General features: G+C 45.2%; 1 protein-coding gene across 1 annotated transcript in view; it reads right to left on the bottom strand.

The window, feature by feature from the left end:
• Positions 1–22,053, bottom strand: part of LOC145348292 (vitellogenin-like) — a 77,959-nt gene that overhangs the window by 11,462 nt on the left and 44,444 nt on the right. The window contains exons 22-31 of the mRNA XM_080196495.1: positions 21,847–22,040; positions 16,778–17,806; positions 16,616–16,672; positions 15,176–15,292; positions 9,423–9,635; positions 6,757–6,899; positions 6,524–6,662; positions 4,939–5,068; positions 1,855–2,032; positions 1,673–1,767 (exon numbers count right to left, since the gene is read on the bottom strand). Coding sequence (XP_080052621.1) covers positions 1,673–1,767; positions 1,855–2,032; positions 4,939–5,068; positions 6,524–6,662; positions 6,757–6,899; positions 9,423–9,635; positions 15,176–15,292; positions 16,616–16,672; positions 16,778–17,806; positions 21,847–22,040 — 2,295 coding nt within the window. The remainder of the gene's footprint in view (positions 1–1,672; positions 1,768–1,854; positions 2,033–4,938; positions 5,069–6,523; positions 6,663–6,756; positions 6,900–9,422; positions 9,636–15,175; positions 15,293–16,615; positions 16,673–16,777; positions 17,807–21,846; positions 22,041–22,053) is intronic.

The raw sequence follows: 22,053 nt of genomic DNA, 5'->3' as shown, positions 1-22,053 counted from the left end.
ACTGTGGCGACTAGGGGATTTTCACAGTAACCTCATTGGAGTGGTAATGTAAGCCTACTTGTGATTAATAAATAAGCTTCACCTTATTGCAAAACTGGAAGCCAATTGAGAAGTTGTTGAAAAAATACATTCAATGATTCAAACATTGGGTCACATCTTTGTGGCTTAATGTAACATCAGCTTGAAGTATATTCTACCATTGAGCATCACCAGTGAAGAACTTTAAAAAATGGGATAGTGGTTGGCAAATTCAGGAAACCGATCTCCTTGTAGGGATGGCTCTTGCCTAGGGCAGTCAAAGGCTGGTTTGATTTTACCCCCATTCTTCCGAAGGGCAATATGGTGGCACAACGGTCAGCACTGCTGCCTCACAGCACCAGGGATCCGGGTTCGATTCCCAGCTTGGGTCACTGTCTGTGTGGAGTCTGCTCATTCTCCCCATGTCTGTGTGGGTTTCCTCCGGGTGCTCCGATTTCCCCCCACAGTCCAAAAGATGTGCTGGTTAGATGCGTTGACCCTGCTAAATTCTCTCTCAGTATACTCATCGGAGTGTGGCAATTCAGTGATTCTCACAGTAACTTCATTGCAATGTTAATGCCAGCCTAACTGTGATATTAATAAGTAAACTTTAGCTTAAGTTTAAAACTGAAAAAAAGAATCCTTGGAATGCAAGTGCTCTGAAGTGTCTTGGCAAATCTTCACAAAGGAATGTAGACGAGGGAACTTCCTTACCAGCAGGGATGACGGAGTCATTGCCGAAACCTTTCTTTTTGGCTAAACAAATTAAACTATAATAACTAAACTGAGGGACAGAAATAGAAGGGCAGCCCCTGAAAGAGGGACTGCTCCATACAAAAACAAAGCATAAATGAAACCTAAAACGTCAAACCAAAATGTGATTAAAGTGGCCAGCAATACACTCCAGTCCTCAGTGCCCAACGAGCATGGAAAGCCTTGACAGTGTCCTCGGACACCGCATGTTCCCTCTCCAGGGTCACCCAGCTGCGAGAATGGCTGCAGTGAAGGGGCAGTCAGGTCAGATTTCCACCCCCCCCACCCCCTTGTTCACCCACTGCCTGGATCCGTTGATGGCAAGTTTGGCCAGGCCCAGGAGTAGGTTCATGAAGGGGTTCTCCACCTTCCCCACCCTTCTCTGCATGGGGCGTCATTACCTAAACCAACGGAGCCATTATAGAATCCCTCGACCCCATATTTTGTTGTTTCCACAGGCAGATGAAACTAGAACTAGGGGGCACAGCCTCAAAATAAGGGGGAGCAGATTTAGGACTGAGTTGAGGAGGAGCTTCTTCACACAAAGGGTTGTGAATCCATGGGATTCCCTGCCCAGTGAAGCAGTTGAGGCTACCTCATTGAATGTTTTTAAGGCAAAGATAGATAAATTTTTGAACAATAAGGGAATTAAGCATTTTGGAACTGAGTCCACAAAAAGATCAACCATGATCTTATTGAATGGCGGAGCAGGCTTGAGGGTCCAGATGGCCTACTCCTGCTCCTCTTATACTTAACCTGAATTCCACTTAAAAACCAACAGTAATCATTATAACTGTCTGTGGGAATGGTAACCACAATCTTACTCTTCAACAGGGACTCAATGAGATTTGTGTGAGACCAAGACTTTCAATGTTTATCTTAAAGAAGCAAAGTTACGTACTTGGGCCTGTAAATGGAAGGCTTGTGATTGACGTCCTGGTGCCGTTGATAAACAGTTGGATTTTTCCTGTTGTTGTCGATTGCATTTCGATTTCACTTTTCCAAAAGAGAAAGACAGTGCGTTATCAAAAGCCTGACCCTGCTGAATGTTTCTTCTGTGCTGACGATGTTACCGTCCCTTACCTCGAAACCAGACTCAGCAGTACAAACAGTGATTCTGCGCTGCGACTTATTAGTATGATGAACTTCAGTTCAGGTGTACAGTCTTGGACCAACACGTGAGCACAGCCTTCAGGCATCTGGTACTCAAAACTGTCCTTGGTAAATGGGGTGAACTGGTTTTGTACAACTGTGCATTCAACTGTAAAACAAAATCATGACAATCAGCGCTTGGCAAATCTCCTGAATGAGTTATTGACCAAATAATGAACTGGTGAGATCTGAACAATTAACAAACTTAGCATTTCAGAAAATAGATAATAATAGAACCTTACAACCCTGATGGAGGCCATTGTGTCTGTCTTTCCCGTGTTGGCTCTTTGAAAGAATTATCCAGTTAATCCCAATCATAGACTCATACAGTGCAGAAGAGGCTCTTTGTCCCATCGGGTCTGCACTGACACATTAGTAACACCTGAACTCCCACCTAATCCCACTTGCCAGCACGTGGCCCATAGCCCTGAATGTTATGATGTGCCAAGTGCTCATCCAGAGACTTTTTAAAGAATTTGAGTCAACCCACCTCCCCACCCTCCCAGGCAGCACATTCCAGATCATCACCACACTTCCTCACATTCCACTTAAACCTCCTGCCCCTCACTTTGAAACAATGTCCCCTAATGATTGACTCTTCAACGAAGGGGGATGGCTGCTCCCCATCCACTCTGTCCATATCTCTCGCAATTTTATACACCTCGATCAGATCGCACCCCCCCTCAGTCTTCTCTGCTCCAATGAAAACAACCCAAGCCTATCCAAGCTCTCTTCATAACTTAAATGTTCCATCCCAGGCAGCATCCTGGTGAATCTCCTCTGCACCCCCTCCAGTGCAATCACATCCTTCCCATTATTTGGTGACCAGAACCAGAACCAGAATTATTTGGCCTTGGAGGGAGTGCAGAGGAGGTTTACTAGGCTGATGCCGGAGTTGAGGGGGTTGAACTATGAGGAGAGGCTGAATAAACTAGGCTTGTACTCGTTAGAGTTTAGAAGAATGAGGGGAGATCTCATTGAGACGTATAAGATGATGAATGGGATGGATAGGATAGAGGTGGAGAGACTCTTCCCGCTCAAAAAAGACAGTAGGACTAGGGGGCACAGCCTCAAGATAAAGGGGGGGCGGTTTAGAACGGAGTTGAGGAGGAACTTCTTCACTCAAAGGGTGGTGAATATCTGGAATTCTCTGCCCGTTGAAGTGGTGGAGGCTGCCTCGCTAAATATTTTTAAGAAGCGGGTTGATGGGTTTTTGATAAGAGAGGGGATTAAGGGTTATGGGGAGAGGGCGGGAAAGTGGAACTGAGCCACGACAGATCAGCCATGATCTTATTGAATGGTGGGGCAGGCTCGAAGGGCCAGATGGCCTACTCCTGCTCCTATTTCTTATGTTCTTATGTTCTTATGTTCTTATGTAGAACTGCACACAGCTGTGCAGTTTGGTGAGCTGCGGCCTCACCAGAGTTCTATACAACTCTAACAGGACTTCCCTGCTTCTGTAATCCAAGCCTCGATTGATAAAGATTGATATCCCATGTGGATATTACCTTTCAAAGCAATTTCTGTTCAACATTTATCACTGAATTTGCTTCCATTTTATACAGTTCACAGTAATTCGCTGCATTAAAAAATTCTTTCTTCATCCCCTTTTGTTTCCTTTAGTATCTCTTGCGAATTTGTGTCCTTTGGTAATCAAACATCCTGGCCAGAATTCCTTGGCCATTCACCACTCTCCCCTCTCCGGACGCCACTGCCAGAGAGAACAGAGCAATTGGCACTCAGCCAAGTCTCCATTAACTGCAGCAGAACAGGAGAATCCCACTAGTGTGAATGGCTGGAGAATCCTGCCCCCTATTAGTATAAACCAATTTCCTCATTTACTCTCCCAAAACCCTTTATAACTTTGAATTACTCTATTAAATCTTAGAATCATAGCATCCTACAGTGCAGAAGGAGGCCATTCAGCCCTTTGAGTCTGCATCGACCCACCTCAGGCCCTATCCCCATAACCCCATGTATTTATCTTATCTAGTCCTCCTGATTATCGGGAGCAACTTAGCATGGCCAATCAACCTAACCTGCACATCTTTGGAGTGTGGGAGGAAACCAGAGCATCCAAAGGAAACCCACGCAGACACGGGGAGAACGTGCAAACTCCGCACAGACAGTGACCCGAGGCCGGGAATCGAACTTGGGTTCCTGGCGCTGTGAGGCAGCAGTACTAACCACCGTGCCACTGTCCTGCCCCCTTAATCTTCTCTTAACTTCTCCTCTAAGGAAAACAATTCCAGCTTCCTGAAGCTCATCAGAGAACTGAAGTCTCTCATCAGAGAACTGAACCTCCACCTGGAGGTTCCCCTCCAAGTTACCCAGCACCCGATCTGGAAATATATCGCTGTTCCTTTACTGTCACTGGGCCAAATTCCTGGAACTCCCTCTCTATGGATGTGTTTACACTTCAGGTCTGCAACAGTTCCAGAAAGAAGTTTACCATCACCGTCTGAAGGGAATTAGGATGGGCAATAAATGCTGGCCAAGCCAACAAAAATGAGAAAAATAATTCCAGTAAATCCTTTGATTTCATAGAATCCCTACAGTGCAGAAGGAGACCATTCAGCCCATCAAGTCTGCACTGACCACAATTCCATCAAGGCCCTATTCCCGCAACACCACATATTTACTCTGCTAATCCCCCTGACACTACAGTCAATTTAGCATGGCCAATCCATCTAACCCACACATCTTTGGGCTGTGGGAGGAAACCGGAGCACTTGGGGGAAACCCACGCAGACCCGGGGAGAGCATACAGACCATACACAGACCCGTGACCCAAGCTGGGAATTGAACCTGGGTCCCTGGCGCTGTGAGGCAGCAGTGCTAACCACTTTGCCACCATGCCCCCCCCCCAAAGCACACTCTCCAAGGCCTTGACGTCCTTTCTAAAGTGGTGCTCAGAGTTGGACACAGCGGAGAGCTCCGTGAGACACTTCATTTTGCACATTCAGAGATTTAATAATATCGGCTGTAAGAAGTAGAGGAAACAAAATGCCGTACCGGTGAATTTTGCAGAAATCATGGCAGGTAAATCCGCAAAGACCAGCAAACCTCTTTGCTGCACCGAGGGAGAGTTCACATTAAAAGGTAATGGTACTGGGATGTGAAGAGTCTGGTGAATAAATTTATGCTGAATGGAAAAGAAACAGGATCATGAGAGGTTTAATCTAAAGCATTCAGCTCTTTTATGCAACGATGCATTGAAATCCACTTTAAGCAGCGATCAGTGGGACGTGAGGCAGGAAACTGCTGCCCGATCCACAGCAGCGATTGGTGGGGAAATGGGGGGGACCGCAGCAATTGAGGGGTGTTGGCAATCGGTCCGGGTGGATTGGCGATTGATTTGGGGTGGGTGGGTGATGTGGGTGATCAGCCTAGGCAGGGAGAGGAAGCATATGGCACGCTTGCCTTCATCAGATGGGGCACCGCGTATAAAGGTTGACAAATTTTGTTACAGTTACATAAAATGTTGGTTCAGCCACATTTGGCATACTGAGTCCAATTAGAACAAAGAACAAAGGCAATTACAGCACAGGAACAGGCCCTTCGGCCTTCCAAGCCTGCACCAAGTGCACTGCCTGACTGAACTGAAACCCCCTACCCTTCAGGGGACCTGGTCCTATTTCTTATGTTCTTATGTTCTTATATCCCTCTATTCCCATCCTATTCATGTATTTGTCAAGATGCCCCTTCAAAGTCACTACCGTATCCGCTTACATTATCTCCCCCTGGCAACGAGTTCCAGGCACCCACTACTCTGTAAAAAATCTGCCTCGTACATCTCCTTTAAACCTTGTCCTTCACACCTTAAACCTATGCCCCCTAGTTATTGACTCTTCCACCCTGGGAAAAAGCTTCTGCCTATCCGCTCTGTACATGCCTCTCATAATCTGGCAGATGTCTATCAGATCGCCCCCCCCCGTCCCTGTCTTTCCAGGAAGAACAATCCCAGTTTATTCAATCTCTCCTATAGCTAATACCCTCCATACCAGGCAACATCCTGATAAACCTTTTCTGTACTCTGTCCAAAGCCTACACATCCTTCTGTTAGTGTGGTAACCAGAATTAGGGTACAGAAAAGATTTACCAGGATGTTGCCTGGTGTGGAAGGCATTAGCTATGAGGAGAGGTTGGAGAAACTTGGTTTGCTCTCATTGGAATAATGAAGGTTGACGGGCAACCTGATACAAGATTATGAGGGGTATAGATAGGGTGAACAGTTGGAAGCTTTATCCCAGGACAGAAATGACAATTATAAGGGGCACATGTTCAAGGTAAGGGGTGGGGGTGGAGAGGTACAGTAGAGATGCGCAGGGAAAGTTTTTTACAGAGGATAGTGGGGGGCTGGAATACACTGCCAAGTGAAGTGGTTGAGGCAGACACATAGACACACAGGCAGACATTTAAGACTTCTCTGGATAGACACAGGAACAGGCAGGGACTAGAGAGATTGGTTTAAATAGGTCAACATGCAGGTTTGGTGGCCTGGAGGGTCTGTTCTTGCGCCGTACTGTTCTTTCTTCTTTCTTTGCTCTTAGTCACTGCCTGTCACGTGCAGAGAAAATGGAAGTGAAATGAGAAATACCTTTGGAGTTTTCATGACAATAGCAAGTGTTCGTTGAGATGTTGCAGCAGCAATCACTGAAACCTGATGGGCTCGATTCTTCTGATGTCGCTCCGAGAATCCCAACATGAAGGCAATCTCTACCAGCCGGTCAGCCAGGCTGCAGTGGAAGTGAAGGGAGTTAGTTTTCAGCATGGCACTCTGAAAGCACAGTAATACAGTGAAAGATGTCCGTAAATTAGAAAGGTCCCTACATTACTGCAGCTTCTTTCAGGGATTGAGGTATCCTGCCCCATTGAGCTTCCACCAGTACGGCAGGATGATGCTGCAAGTGACCAGCTGTTGCCTTTGCCGCGATCTTGTAGTCTTGGCAATGTTTGCCCCATTTCAATAAGACCTGAAATTTTAAATATTAATAGATGTTATTTCCATTCCTCCGAAAAAGCAAAACTATTCAAAGAAATATCTTTCAAAGAAATGACTAAGGAAATTTGGCATGTCGGCTACGACTCTCAACAACTTTTACAGATGCACCATAGAAAGCATTCTTTCTGGTTGTATCACAGCTTGGTATGGCTCCTGCTCTGCCCAAGACTGCAAGAAACTACGAAAGGTCATGAATGTAGACCAGTCCATCACTCAAACCCCGTCCATTGACTCTGTCGACATTTCCTGCTGCCTCGGCAAAGCAGCCAGCATAACTAAGGACCCCACGCATTCCATACATTCTCTCTTCCGCCTTCTCCTGTTGGGACAAAGATGCAAAAGCCTGAGGTCACCTACCAACTGATTCAAGAGCAGCTTCTTCCCTGCTGCTATCAGACTTTTGAATGGGCCAACGTTGCATTAAGTTGATCTTTCTCCACACCCTAGCTATGGCTGTAACACTATATTCTGTACCCTCTTTTTTCCTTTTCTGTGAGTGGTGTGCTTTGTCTGTGTAGCGCTCAGAAACAATACTTTTGTGTGCATGCTAATACATAGAAATCACAGAGTCCTACAGTGCAGAAAGAGGCCACTCAGCCCATTGAGTCTGCACCAACCACAAATCTACCCAGGCCCAATTCCCATATCCCTACATATTTACTCACTAATCCCTCTAACCTATGCATTCCAGGACACTAAGGGCAATTTAGAATGGTCAATCAACCCAGCCCACACATCTTTGGACTGTGGAGGAAATCAGGGCGCCTGGAGGAAACCCATGCAGGCACAAGGAGAATGTACAAACCCCACACAGACAGTGACCCGAGCTGGGATTCGAAACCAGGTCCCCAGAGCTGTGAAGCAGCAATGCTAACCACTGTGCTACCGTGCCACCTTTGTGACAATAATAAATCAAATCAAATCAAAGGATGTTTCCTTGAGTCGGAGAATCTAGAACTAGGGGTCTTTGTTTAAAAATAAGGGGTCACTTATTTAAGAAAGAGATGAGGAGAATTATTTTCTCTCGGGGGTTGTAAGCCTCTGAACTATTTTCCTCCAAAGGCAGTGGAAGCAGAATCATTGAATATTTTCAAGATATTCTTATTTGATTTGATTTGATTTATTATTGTCACATGTATTAGTATACAGTGAAAAGTATTGTTTTTTGGGTACTAAATAGACAAAGCATACTATATATAGAGAAGGAAACAGTAAGAGGTCTCACAACACCAGATTTAAGTCCAACAAGTTTATCTGGTATCATGAACTTTCAGAGTACTGCTCCTTCACCAGGTGAGTGGGTGAGACTCACTTGATGAAGGAGCAGCACTCTGAAAGCTCGTGATGCCAGATAAACCTGTCGGAGTTTAACCTGGTGTTGTGAGAGTTCTTATTGTGCATCTCCACATCATAGAGAAGGAAAGGAGAGGGTACAGAATGCAGAGCTACAGTCAGAGCTAGGGTGTTGAGAAAGCTCAACTTAAGCATTGTTAAAGAGTTTAAAAAAGTTAGAATAGAGTTTTGGAAGCATAAAAGAAGAGTAAGAGATAGAGACATAAAGCTTTACAGCATGGAAACAGGCCATTCGGCCCTAGTTGCCCATGTTGCCCTTTTTTTAACCACTAAGCTAGTCCCAGTTGCCTGCATTTGGCCCATATCCCCCTATCTATAGATAGAGTTAGAGGGTATCCTGGGCACAGCTTGCCTCATCCAGTGCCATCTTGGTTTTTAAGATAGACTCTTAATTAAAAAGGTAGGTTAAAGGTTATCGGAGGGTTAGGCAGGAAAGTGGGGTTGAGGTCACAATCAAATCAGCCATGATCTATTGAATGGCAGAGCACGCTTGAGGGGCCGAGTGGCCTAACTCCTGCTCCTTGTTCACATGTTCACACACCAGCTTGTGTGGAAAAGGATTCCTATTCTAAATGAGCTGGCTCTGATATCAAGATTAGATTTTGATTTGATTTGATTTATTATTGTCACACGTATTAACACACAGTGAAAAGTATTGTTTCTTGCACACTATACAAAGCATACTGTTCATAGGGAAGGAAATGAGAGAATGCAGAATATAGTGTTATTATTATTCTTACACTTCATACTCCCACTCGAGGAAATCATTTTCCCTTATCTAGCCTAACTAATCCTTTTAACACGTTAAACCTCTTTAACCCCTCTATATCCAAGAGGCGGCTGGATATAGCACTTGGGCCGAATGGGATCAAAGATTATGGGGAGAAAGCAGGATTAGGCTATTGAGTTGGATGATCAGTTATGATTGTGATGAATGGTATAGTAGGCTCAAAGGGCTGAATGGCCTCCACCTGCTCCTGTCTTCGATGTTTCTATGTTAATAGTTTTAACGACTGAAGACCCTGGAGCCATTGAGAATAAAAATGGATTGTGACTTAGTTAGTCGGCAGTCATTGGGTGCTTTACTGAAACATATCACAGGTTTTACAACACCGATGTGTTATTTGCTGCCATACATTACCATTGCTCTGTGCATGTTGGGCATCTCGGCACCAATGCAAGCTCTCCAGCTGTCTTCTTTGTGAAGCTCATCCACAAACACTTGTATAGCCCGCTGCTCCATGGAATTGTCCACGTAGAGCTTTGCCTGGTACCCTTTGTCTTTGCTATCAACTGTGATGGCTCGGGCTAACATCGAGAGTATTGGTGGCACAGAGTCGTCGAGGGAAAAGGACTGGAGGTAGAAATATTAAACAGGAAGACGGGTCATTATTGAGCAATGTCAATGCAGAATTGTTCACGCTAATGCAATGCTATTTTACTGTAATTGTAGCGACAATTTATATTGCACCTTTAACACAGCTAAAACACCCCAAAGTGTTCCGTAGACAAAATGTAAACACTGGGTGCAAGATTTTCCAGCCATGCTCGCCCCAAGGCTGGAAAATCCCGCCCGAGGTCAACAGACCTTTGCATAGTCCACGTGCTGCCCAATACGATTCCCATGGCGAGCGGGATGGGAAAACTCTGCCTTGGGTCACGTAAAGAGCTCTGATGAAAGGTCACGACCTGAAACCTTGGGTAGGGCACCTCAGTCCTGCCCACCGCACTCAGCAGGGCTTTTTCTGCTCTGTTAGGTTCCCCACCCAGCCCGTGATGTCTTCTGCAACGAGTAGGGTCAGAAAATCCCATCCTGTTTCTCTCTCCACGGATGTTGCAGCGCCTGCCAAGTATTTCTAAGATTTTCTGGTGGGATCCTCCGGCCCCACACACCACGGAATGTTTATTGATGGCTGGAGGAGGCACGTGGGTTTGCCCCTTCATCAGGTGATTGCAGAGTGCACTCACCTGACGAAGGGGCAAACCCCGTAAGCTTGTGGGTTTACTATCAAATAAACTGGTTGGACTTTAACTTGGTGTTGTGAGATTTCTTACAATAAATGCCAGCCAGCGATGCCTATGTCCCATAGCCCTCCCTCTGTAAAGGGCTGGTGTTTCAGCTTAGAGACAGACCATGGAGTCAAGTTCTGGAGTGACACCAGAACCCAAACTCCCTTTCACAGTGTGTTGCCAATACTTGTCAATGGGGAGGCAGTCGTGTTGTCATTGGATTAGTATTCACAAACTCAGGGAAATGCTCTGGGGACCAAGGTTCGAATCCCGCCATGGCAGATGATAAAATTTGAACTTAATAAAAATCTGGAATTAAAAGTCTAAACGGGACCACAAAACCGTTGTCGGTTGTCATTAAAAATCCATCTAGTTCATTAATGTTTTTTAGGGAAAGAAATCTGCTGTCCTTACCTGGTCTGGCCTACGTGTGTCTCCAGACTCACAAGCTTTCAAGGTTCCCCTCTTCGTCAGGTGAAGAGGGGAACCTTGAAAGCTTGTGAGTTTACTATCAAATAAATCAGTTGGACTTAAACCCGGTGTTGTCAGGCTTCTTACTGTGTTTACTCCAGTCCAATGCTGGCATCTCCACATTATGACTCCAGAGCCATAGCGATGTGGTTGACACAAGAACATAAGAACATAAGAAATAGGAGCAGGAGTAGGCCATCTAGCCCTTCGAGCCTGCCCCGCCATTCAATAAGATCATGGCTGATCTGAAGTGGATCAGTTCCACTTTCCCGCTTTCTCCTCATAACCCTTAATTCCCTTGTCTATCAAAAACCCATCTACCTGTGCCTTAAATATATTTTAACTGCAGTTTCTTAACTGCCCTCGGCAACCAGGGGTGGACAATAAATGCTGGCTGGCCAGCGACACCCATGTTCCTTGCGTCTGCGTGGGTTTCCTCCGGGTGCTCCGGTTTCCTCCCACAGTCCAAAGATGTGCAGGTTAGGTTGATTGGCCATGCTAAGAAATTGCCCCTTAGTGTCCAGGGATGCATAGGTTAGAGGGATTAGTGGGTATAATATGTGGGCATATGGAGGTAGGGCCTGGGTGGGATTGTGTTCGGTGCAGACTTGATGAGCGGAAAGGCCTCTTTCTGCACTGTAGGGTTCTATGTTCTATGATCCTATGATAATCATTCTGTCGGGCCAAATGTATTTGTTCTTGTACTTTGTAGAGCTTAATGATTTGTAAATTGGCAAGTAATCACAGCTGTTTCTCCCCAAGAAAATGGTGTGATGAAGACTCTTAACTAACAACTTTGAAACTGATGTTGATTTTTCTTTATTCGTGGCTCATAGATATCGCCAGCATTTATTTCCCATTCCAGTTGCCCTTGAACTGAGTGGCTTGCTGGACCACTACAGAAGGTGATTAAGAATCAGCCACATTGCTGTGGCTCTGGGGTCACATGTAGGCCAGACATGTAGAGTAAAGATGGAAGATTTCCTTCCCTAAAGGACATTACTGAACCAGATGGGTTTTTCCAACAGTTGACAACGGTTTCATGACCATCGTTGGATACTTAATTCCAGATGTTAGTTATTGCATTCAAATTCCACAGTTGCCATGGTGGGATTCCAATCTGGGTCCCCAGAACATTAGCTGAGTTTCTGGATTAATAGTCCAGCGATAATGCCTCAAGGCCATCGCCTTTCCTGATGCGAATGGATAATGTTGTTTTTTGGATTCTATATATGCCTATGTCCAGTGATAACCTTAATGTGGATATGCTGGCGTGGACTGGGGTAAACACAGTAAAAAGTCTGACAACACCAGGTTTCAGTCCAACCGATTTATTTGATAGTAAACTCACTAGCTTTTGAGGTTTCCCTCTTCTTCAGGTGAATGGAGAGTTCTGGCCTCAGACAGAGCATATAAAGCACAGACAGTTTACAGATTACTGATTAGAATGCGAATCTTTACACCTAACGTGCTATTCAAGTCCGAAAGTGGCCGACAATGTGTGTGGAAGGAACACTGATCACAGGTTAAAGAGATGTGTATTGTTTCCAGACAGTACAGTAAGTGAGGTTTTGCAAACCCAGGCAAGTCACGGGGGTTACAGATAGTGAGACATGAATCCAAGATCCCTGTTGAGACCGTCCTCATGTGTGTGGAACTTGTTCTATCAGTCTCTGCTCAGCGACTCTGCGCTGTCGTGTGTCGTGAAGGCCGCCTTGGAGAATGCTTACCCGAAGGTCAGAGGTTGAACACTGAAGTGTTCGCCAACAGGAAGGGAACAGTCTTGCCTGGTGATTGTCGAGCGATATTCATTCATCCGTTGTCGTAGCGTCTGCATGGTCTCCCCAGTGTACCATCCTTCTCCAAGGCGGCCTTCACGACACATGACAGCTCAGAGTCGCTGAGCAGAGACTGATAGCCAAGTTCCGCACACATGAGGACGGTCTCAACAGGGATCTTGGGTTCATGTTGCACTATCTGTGACCCCCGTGACTTGCCTGGGTTTGCAAAACCTCACTTACTGTACTGCCTGGAGACAATACACATCTCTTTAACCTGTGATCAGTGCTCCTTCCACACACATTGTCGGCCACTTTAGGACTTGAACAGCAGGTTAGGTGTAAAGATTCGCATTCTAATCAGTAATCTGTAAACTGTCTGTGCTTTATATGCTCTGTCTGAGGCCAGAACTCTCCATTCACCTGAAGAAGAGGGAAACCTCGAAAGCTAGTGAGTTTACTATCAAATAAATCGGTTGGACTTAAACCTGGTGTTGTCAGACTTTTTACAGTGATAACCTCGTCAGCCATGTCAAGGATGGGGTCATTTGGTGCTCATCATGAGCGAAGCTGCTCTCTGGCTAGCATTCAGTCTCAGCAGAGATGAGTCACATATCTGTACCATTGCACTGTGACTCACTCATACTTGCAACAAGGTTCTGCATTGGTAATGGAGGTTCACCAAAAAAAAATTCTCCTTCAATGTTTCAGGATAAGTCTTGTTTGCAAATGTTTGCTGAGGGTGCCTACATTTGTTGAGGCTCAGTATTGTAGAAATTGTCAGCTACCTGGTAACTTGCCCATGTGGTTTCACCCTGTGCACCTGGAAGGGTTTCCTCCCACAGTCCAAAGATGTGCGGGTTAGGTTGATTGGCCATGCTAAGAAATTGCTCCTTAGTGTCCAGGGTAGTGGAGGTTAGAGGGATTAGTGGGTATAATATGTAGGGGTATGGGGGTAGGGCCTGGGCAGGATTGTGTTGGTGCAGACTCGATGGGCCGAAGGGCCTCTTTTTGCACTGTAAGCTTCAAGATAAGCGGACTCAATCCTGCCTCAAACAACACACCAGGTACATGCTGCTGGGGTAACTACATGAGCAGGAGGAAGAATTTAATCTCCGTTTCTTTCTCTCCTCTTCAGCACTGTGCCATTGAGGTTAACTGCTACCTGCCAGGGATTACTTACAGTAAGAAGTCTCACAACACCAGGTTAAAGTCCAACAGGTTTATTTGGTAGCACAAGCCACAAGCTTTCGGAGCACTGCCCTTTCATCAGATGAGTGAGGACTTGTGTTCACAAACAGGGCATTTACAGGCACAAACTCAGTTTACAAGATAATGGTTGGAATGCGAGTCTTTACAAGTAATCAAGTGTTAAAGGCACAGACAATGTGAGTGGAGACAGGGTTAAGCACATGTTAAAGAGACGTGTATTGTCTCCAGCCAGGATAGTTTGTGAGATTTTGTAAGCTCTGGCAAGTTGTGGGGGTTACAGATCATGTGACATGAACCCAAGATCCCAGTTGAGGCTGTCTTCATGTGTGCAGAACTTGGCTATCAATTTCTGCTCAGCGACTGCGCTGTCACGCGTTGTGAAGGCTGCCTTGGAGAATGCTTACCCGAAGATCAGAAGCTGAATACCCGTGACTGCTGAAGTGTTCCCCAACTTAGAACACTGCTGCCTGGTGATTGTCGGGTGATGTTCATTCATCCCTTGTCATAGTGTCTATATGGTCTCCCCAGTGTACTGTGCCTTGGGACATTCTTTCCTGCAAGGTGACAGGTAGACAACATTGGCCGAGTTGCAAGAGTACGTACTGTGTTCCTGTGGATGGTGTTCTCACATGAGATGATGGCATCCATGTTGATAATCTGGCACATCTTGCAGAGGTTACTGGAGCAGGGTTGTGTGGTGTCGTAGTCACTGTTCTCCTGAATGGTCTCAACGGGGATCTTGGGTTCATGTCACACTATCTATAACCCCCTTGACTTGCCTGGGCTTGCAAAATCTCACTAACTCCCGGCTGGAGACAATACTGTTCTTATGTTCTTATGTTCTTATGTTACACATCTCTTTAACCTGTGCTTAACCCTCTCTCCGCTCACATTGTCTGTACCTTTAAGACTTGATTACCTGTAAAGACTCGCATTCCAACCATTATCTTGCAAATTGAGTTTGAGCCTGTATATGCCCTGTTTGTGTACAGATTTCCCACTCACCTGATGAAGGGGCAGTGCTCTGAAAGCTTGTGGCATTTGTTGCCAAATAAACCCGGTCTTTAACCTGGTGTTGTGATACTTCTTACTGTGCTTACCTTAGTCCAAGTCCAGCATCTCCACATTATTTGAGCAGAGCCCAGAGTTGTTTATGGGCTGAAGGGCCTCTTTTCGTGCTGTAAATCTCTATGGGCACTATCTTACCGGCTGTTCATGTCATTGCAGCGAAGTCGGAGAATTTGGCTGCCAGCCAAATCTCTGTTCACTACGGCAGGGTGGGAAAGTCCGGGATGGGAAGATTCCGGCCTGTGACTCCCTGTCAGTACTGCGTTGACTGATTAAATTCCCCATCGGTTATTGGCTAGCTCTCCACAACATCTAACATCGACCTTTCCTTTTTAATCCTTTATCTGTGATGTACCTGCTGTGACAAAGATGAGGATGAAGATGAAGATGAAGATGAGCTAGAGAAACTCATTCCAGATTCCGAAGTGGATTCAGACGATGACTCAAAGCTGAATTGACCTCTGTGTTGTGACTGAAATTGAAGATAAGCTTGTATTAACAAAATCTAGAAATTTCCCAAGACATACATTTTCATTTCGCTGTCCGAGAAGTACAATTTAAGGAATTTTTGTCACGCAGGCAAATACAACAACCTTTCTGTGCACAGGAAAGACCCACAAGTAGGGAAAGCAATGAATGATAAGCTGAACTATTAGGATGGTTCTGTTGTGGGATGAAGATGTGTTGGTGGAACATTTTGCTTTAAATGGTCTTGGGATCTTTACACCCACTTCACCAAGCATTCCTCAATGTTTAACTCACTGATTTGATTTGATTGATTATTGCCACATGTACTAATATACAGTGAAAAGTATTGCTTCTGTACAAAGCATACTGTACATAGAGAAGGAAAGGAGAGAGTGCAGAATATAGTGTTACAGTCATAGCTTGGGTGTAGCGAAAGATCAACTTAATATGAGGTAGGTTTGTTCAAAGGTTTGTTGGCAGCAGGAAGGATGCTGTTCTTGACTCAGTTGGTGCTCAAGTTTTTAGATGTCCAGATCACCAACAACCTGTCCTGGTTCCTCCATGCAGATGCCATAGTTAAGAAAGCCCACCAATGCCTCTGCTTTCTCAACAGACTAAGGAAATTTGGCATGTCCATTACAACTCTCACCAACCTTTACAGAGGCACCATAGAAAGCATTCTTTCTGTCTGTATCACAGCTTAGTATGGCTCCTGCTCTGCTCAAGACCGCAATAAACTACAAAAGGTCATGGACGAAGTCCAATCCATCACACAAACCAGCCTCCCACCCATTGACTCTGTCTACACTTGCTGCTGCCTCGGAAAAGCAGCCAGCATAATTAAGGACCCAGTGCACCCCAGGCATTCTCTCTTCTTCTATTGGGGAAAAGACACAAAAGTCCGAGGACGTGTACCAATCGGCTCAAAAACAGCTTATTTCCTGCTGCTATCAGATTTTTACCTCACATTAAATTGATCTTTCTCTGCACCCTAGCTATTACTGTAACACTACATTCTGCACTCTCTCCTTTCCTTCCGTATGAATGGTATGCTTTTGTCTGTAAGAAACTGTACATTTCACTGTGTACAAATAGTTGTGACAAGAATAAATCAAATTGAAAAACTCAACCTCAGGCTTTTGTGCCTTTTTCCCGATGGAAGACTGATGCAGAGGGAAGCTACCAGACAAGCATTAAAAAAAAAGTTGGCAACTGCCCGAATTATTATCTCCAAACAGCGCAAGACATTAAATGCTGCCCCATGTTAAAAAACACATATGATACACATGCGATTGTTGAGCCAATGTGGCCCTCAAATCTTCCATACCAGGCTAGTATCAGATGGCTTGAATTGAAGCTGGAAGATGTTTGCATTGACTCCTGCCTATAATAACACACAAAAAAAACAGTATTGTTTGAAATACTTTGTTACAATCAATGTATTGTGGTTAAAGGAAGATGTGTTTGAAATGGCACAGGAAGATTCTACCTGTTCTGTTGAGTCGAAGATCCAGGTGCTGCGGTCAGTCTCAAGGCTCGCTATGGTGGTTGAGTGTGATTTGGTATGCTCGTGGATACATTTACCGTTTTTACATTTTCTTGTGCTGGTGCGATGCCTTGTGGATGGCCCTTTACTTACGGTCCTGTGTCTCCAAAACACGTAACTAGAGGAGGTGTCAACCATTGATGAAGAGCCAGTCTGCCGTTGCCTAGAGTGTTTGCTGCGTTGACGTTTGGACTGCTCCAGTGATGAGCGACCAGAGCTTGACTCACTCGAAGATGATGAGCTTGATGATGATGCACGCTTAGCATTTTCACCGTACTTGTCATGCAACTGGGCTGAGGATGAATCGGAACTGGATCGGCTAATGGAGGCAGTTGAAGACGAGGAGGCGTTTCTGATCGAGTGCCTGGTGGCAGGTTTGCCGAGCGGTCTTTGCCTACAGTTGCCATCCTCACACTTTTCGGTGCTGGAGTGATATGAAAGCTGAGCGATTCCTTTCCTGTACTCCGACGGGGCTAAAGGTGAACTGCTGGAGAACTGACTGCTACTCGATTTCCTTAATGATCTCTCTTGAAAACGTGCACTAATGTCTTTTCTTGACTGTGATGATTGCTGATGAATCTTTGGTCTTAACCTTCTGTTCTGAGGATATGAACCATATTCCTCCCATGACTGAGATGATGATGAACTAGAGGAGCTCAAACGATGAGTCATTGGCTTTGATGATCCACGCTGAGGATGCCTGTGGTGTTCGTCCTTTGACTGAGTTGGAGATAATGACGGCATAGGTCGTTCGTGCTTGTTGCGTTCATCCTGTCTATTGCGTTTACCAGTCTTGTGATGAGTCCTGTGCCCAGCGTCTCTGGTCTCTGGTATGGGTGAATGTCTGTGCTTGTCCTTCACGTGTTCTCTCTTATTTCCGTTTGACTCTTTGGTGACAGTTCTTGACATCCCACCCAATGCCTCAGAACTTGATGACATGCTGCTTGTGGTATATTTGTGTTCTGGCCTTTCCTGTTGACAAAGTACCTCATTTGTCAAAAGTATTTCTGATAGAAAAGTTTAAAAAAAAATCCCCAGTGGCAAAAAGAAAAAATCTTCATAGACATGAGCTTATCCAGGACTCTGCTGCGCATATCCTAATTCACACCAAGTTCCGATGAAGGATTATCCAGACTCGAAATGTTGGCTCTATTCTCTCTCCACTGATGTTGTTGGACCTCCTGAGATTTTCCAGCATTTTCTCTTTCTGCTTCAGTTTCCAGCATCCGCAGCATTTTGCCTTTATCACACCAAGAATGGGGAGGTGAGGGCCTAGTGGTATTATCACTAGACTATTAATCCAGGAACTCAGTAAATGCTCTGGGGACCTGGGTTCGAATCCCGCCACGGCAGATTGTGGAATTTGAACTCAATAAAAAATATCTGGAATTAAGAGTCTACTGATGACCACGAAACCATTGTCGATTATTGTAATAAACCCATCTGGTTCACTAATGTCCTTTAGGGAAGGAAATCTGCCGCCCTTACCTGGTCTGGCCTACATGTGACTCCGGAGCCACAGCAATGTGGTTGACTCTCAACTTCCCTCCAAGGACAACTTGGGGTGGGCAATAAATGCTGACCCAGCTAATGACACCCATGTCCCACAAATGAATAAGAAAAATGTTCTGTTCAACTACCATTTGACACAAAGAAGATCCTAAATGGTATTTATAGGGTGGATGTGGAGAGGATTATTGGAGAACCTAAAACCACGGGTCATTGTTTAAAAATGAGGGACTGCCCAGTTAAATTAGAGGCGAGGCAAAATCTTTTCTGTCAGAGGGTTGTGAGTTTTTGGAATTCACTTCCTAAAACGGTGGGGGAAGCAGAGCCTTTGAATATTTTTAAGGCAGAGGTGGATAGATTTTCGGTAAGTAAGGGGGGGGTGATAGGTTATCGAGGGTGGGTGGGATCCAGATTTGAGGTTACTATCAGATCAGCCATGATCTTATTAAATGGCACAGCAGACCCGAGGGGCTGAATGGCCTACTCCTATGTTTGTATCTCTCTCTCTACAGATGCTCAATAATCTGTTCAGTACTTCTAGAGTTCCTGTTTATATTTCTGCTTTACTAACTAATTCTCTATCAAAACTGCAGTGGATTAAGTACTTCTGGTCTTAGGTGCTGACACTTACTGGTGGACAGATCCACCTGAGGGAGAACTAGCCAGTGAAACTTTGTCTTGAGGACTCTGTCCGTACCATTTGAATGGATGCAGAATGCTGAGTTTCAATCTGGACAGAAGGCAGTAGCATGGTGCTAATATTATAGCCCTGGGAACACAAAGCATCAATGGCTTAAAATTGGAGGCAGAGACACTGTAAGGTCTCCAAACTTCCTTTCAAGCCCAACAGTACCAGAAACCCAATCCCTTGCTAACTAACATTGTGACCTGCTGAACATCCATTCCTTCAAGGGCAACCTGCAATAATCCTGATTTATCACTCCAGCTATCACACCCACCTACACCATTCTTTAGGGGTGAAAATGCCTCCCTCACCTGGCCTGCAATGCATGCTCATCCCGATTCAAACCAAGCAAATGAACCTTCTTTGGGTTATAACCAGTAAAAGTGCACTTTTTTCATTGATGGTCTTTTTATTGAGAGTTAATGTCTGTGTGATGTACCATTAGACTTTTTGGGGTGAATGTGTGAATAAATAATCCTCTTTGTTTAAACCCACAAAACATGCTGCAGGTTATTCAAATTGATCTCACACTCAAGAGTTTAACGTTTATTTATTAGTGTCACAAGTTGGCTTACATTAACTGTGCAATGAAGTTACTGTGAAAATCCCCTAGTCGTCGCACTTGTGTACACTGAGGGCGAATTCAGCATGGCCAATGCATCTAATGAGCACACCCTTCGGACTGTGGAAGGAAGCCAGAGCACCCGGAGGAAACCCACGAAGACACGGGGAGAATGTGCAGACTCCACACAGACAGTGTCCTAAGGCTGGAATCGAACCTGGGCCCCTGGCGCTGTGAGGCAGCAGTGCTAACCACTGTGCCACTCCAAATTAAGAAATGTACATATCTTCCCTTCCATAAACACACTGACTAAGGACTGTAAGGGAAAGGAATCACGGCTTCAATTTTCTCTCATCCTTGTTCGTAACACCTGATTACTTGTAACTAAAGGCAGCTTATAGCCAAGGGGCTTGAATTATCGACCAGCGTTCCTGATCAGGACGATGGATTAAATTTCAATGGAAATATTTTTATTTCCTCACAATGTAATGAGTTACCAGTATGTCTGAAATCCATTGTCCAATTCACATTTAAATTGGGTAACAAATGCTTAAAGGTGGAAAGGTTCGGTCTGATGCTAAAAAGAAAAACTATTTAATGTCATTGCTTCAGCAATATAACAACTGTTTACTGTTGTTATTTATCACTGTGATCATGTAGAACAGCCGCCTGCCTGTTGGTAAATTAATCTCAACAGCGTGAATTTATACCGTTATCAAACGGCGAAGGACAGCAAGGTTCCAAATGCTCTGTGAGTGTTTCAGCTGGTTACGGCTACCAGCTGCAACACACAGGATTGGAGAATCCCAGTTTGCATCTCCATCTTACGCTGTGCTGGTTGGGGGTTCAGTAAAACACTATAACTAGCTCAGCATGCAACTTGATTCATAGAATCATAGAAATCCTACACTGCAGAGAGAAGCCATTAGGCCCATCGAGTCTGCACCGACAACAATCCCACCTAGGCTTTATCCCCACAACCGCACACATTTACCCCACTAATTCCTCTAACCTACACATCCTGGGAGACTAAGGGGCAATTTTGCATGGCCAATCAGCCTAATCTGCACATCTTTGGACTGTGGGAGGAAACCGGAGCACCCAGAGGAAACCCATGCAGACATGAGGAGAATGTGCAAACTCCACACGGAAAGTGACCTAAGCCGGGAATCGAATCCGGGTCGTTGGAGCTGTGAGACAGCAGTGCTAACCACTGTGCCACTGTGCCGCCATCAATTCATGGAGAGAAAACCTCTCAGGGTTGCCACACAGCTCAGTGATTCCTGCCATGTTCAATGGGCCTCAGGATAGGATCGGGCTCAGTCCTTCTCTTTGGAAGTTTGTATGGGGGGTTTCACATATTCTCCAGATCATCACTAGATAAAAATATAGACAGTAGAAGCAGGAGAAGGCCATTCAGTCCTTCAAGCCTGCTCTGTCATTCATTATGATCATGGCTGATCATCAAATTCAATATCCTGATTCCCCCCTCCCCTCTTATATCTCTTGATCCCTTTAGCCCCAAGATAGGTCTATGTATTTAGATTGTGAGGTAATGGAGGGCAATGCTCCCTATGCAAGACGTTAATACTTCCTGCAGAGTTGAGAAGGGAGTGGGGAAGAAAGGCAAACAGCATCTCATAATGACTGTGGCACGGTGTCACAGTTGTTAGCACTGCTGCCTCAGAGAGCCCGGGACATGGGTTCAATTCTGACTTTGGGTCACCGCCTGTGTGGAATTTGTCCATTCCCCCTGTGTCTGTGTGGGTGTTTCTTCCAGGTGCTCCAGCTTCCTCCCACACTCCAAAGGTGTGAGGGTTAGGCGGAATGGCCATGCTAAGTGTCAGAGGGATTAGCAGGATAAATACATGGAGTTACGGGGATAGGGCTTGGATGGAATTGCTGTTGGCACAGGCTTGATGGGCTGAATGGCTTCCTTCTACACTATAGGGGTTTTATGAAAGACAGTAACTCCTACAAAGCAGCACTGCCTCAGTACTGCACTGGAGCATCTTGTTTAACCATGGATTCAAATCTTGGGCATTACTTTTGAATCTAGACAAGAGTTCCAAATGAGTTATATTGGCTCAATGTCCCTTCTCCTAATTTCAATTGCAATGAAGTGAGGATTACACCTTTGGAGTGAGAATTAATCAATCACCTTCATAGGCAAGAGTGCAACAATAGGGCAATGGGCTTCTCATGTGCAGAAGGAGAGAGGAGGGGGCTTTGCCCCCAGTATAGAAGAATATTTACCTGATGCCGACCATGACCGATAAAGGTTTTCTTCATTCTCAGAAGGGCTAATTTGCCTTCGTGAGGTGTGTCTGAGAAATCTGAGTCCGTCACATTACTCTTCCTCACCAAATGACGAACTCTTGCACTGATTTGCTCCCCTCCAAGCCACTGCAATTCGACTTGTGACTTCTTGATTGCAACTGGTGTGGGAACTGCAAATATATT

Source organism: Carcharhinus amblyrhynchos, chromosome 9 (assembly GCF_965287045.1).
Source record: "Carcharhinus amblyrhynchos chromosome 9, sCarAmb.v2.hapA, whole genome shotgun sequence".
Lineage (NCBI taxonomy): Eukaryota > Metazoa > Chordata > Chondrichthyes > Carcharhiniformes > Carcharhinidae > Carcharhinus > Carcharhinus amblyrhynchos.
Note: the sequence above shows the minus strand (reverse complement) of the source record. Positions and strands in the feature narration are given on the sequence as shown.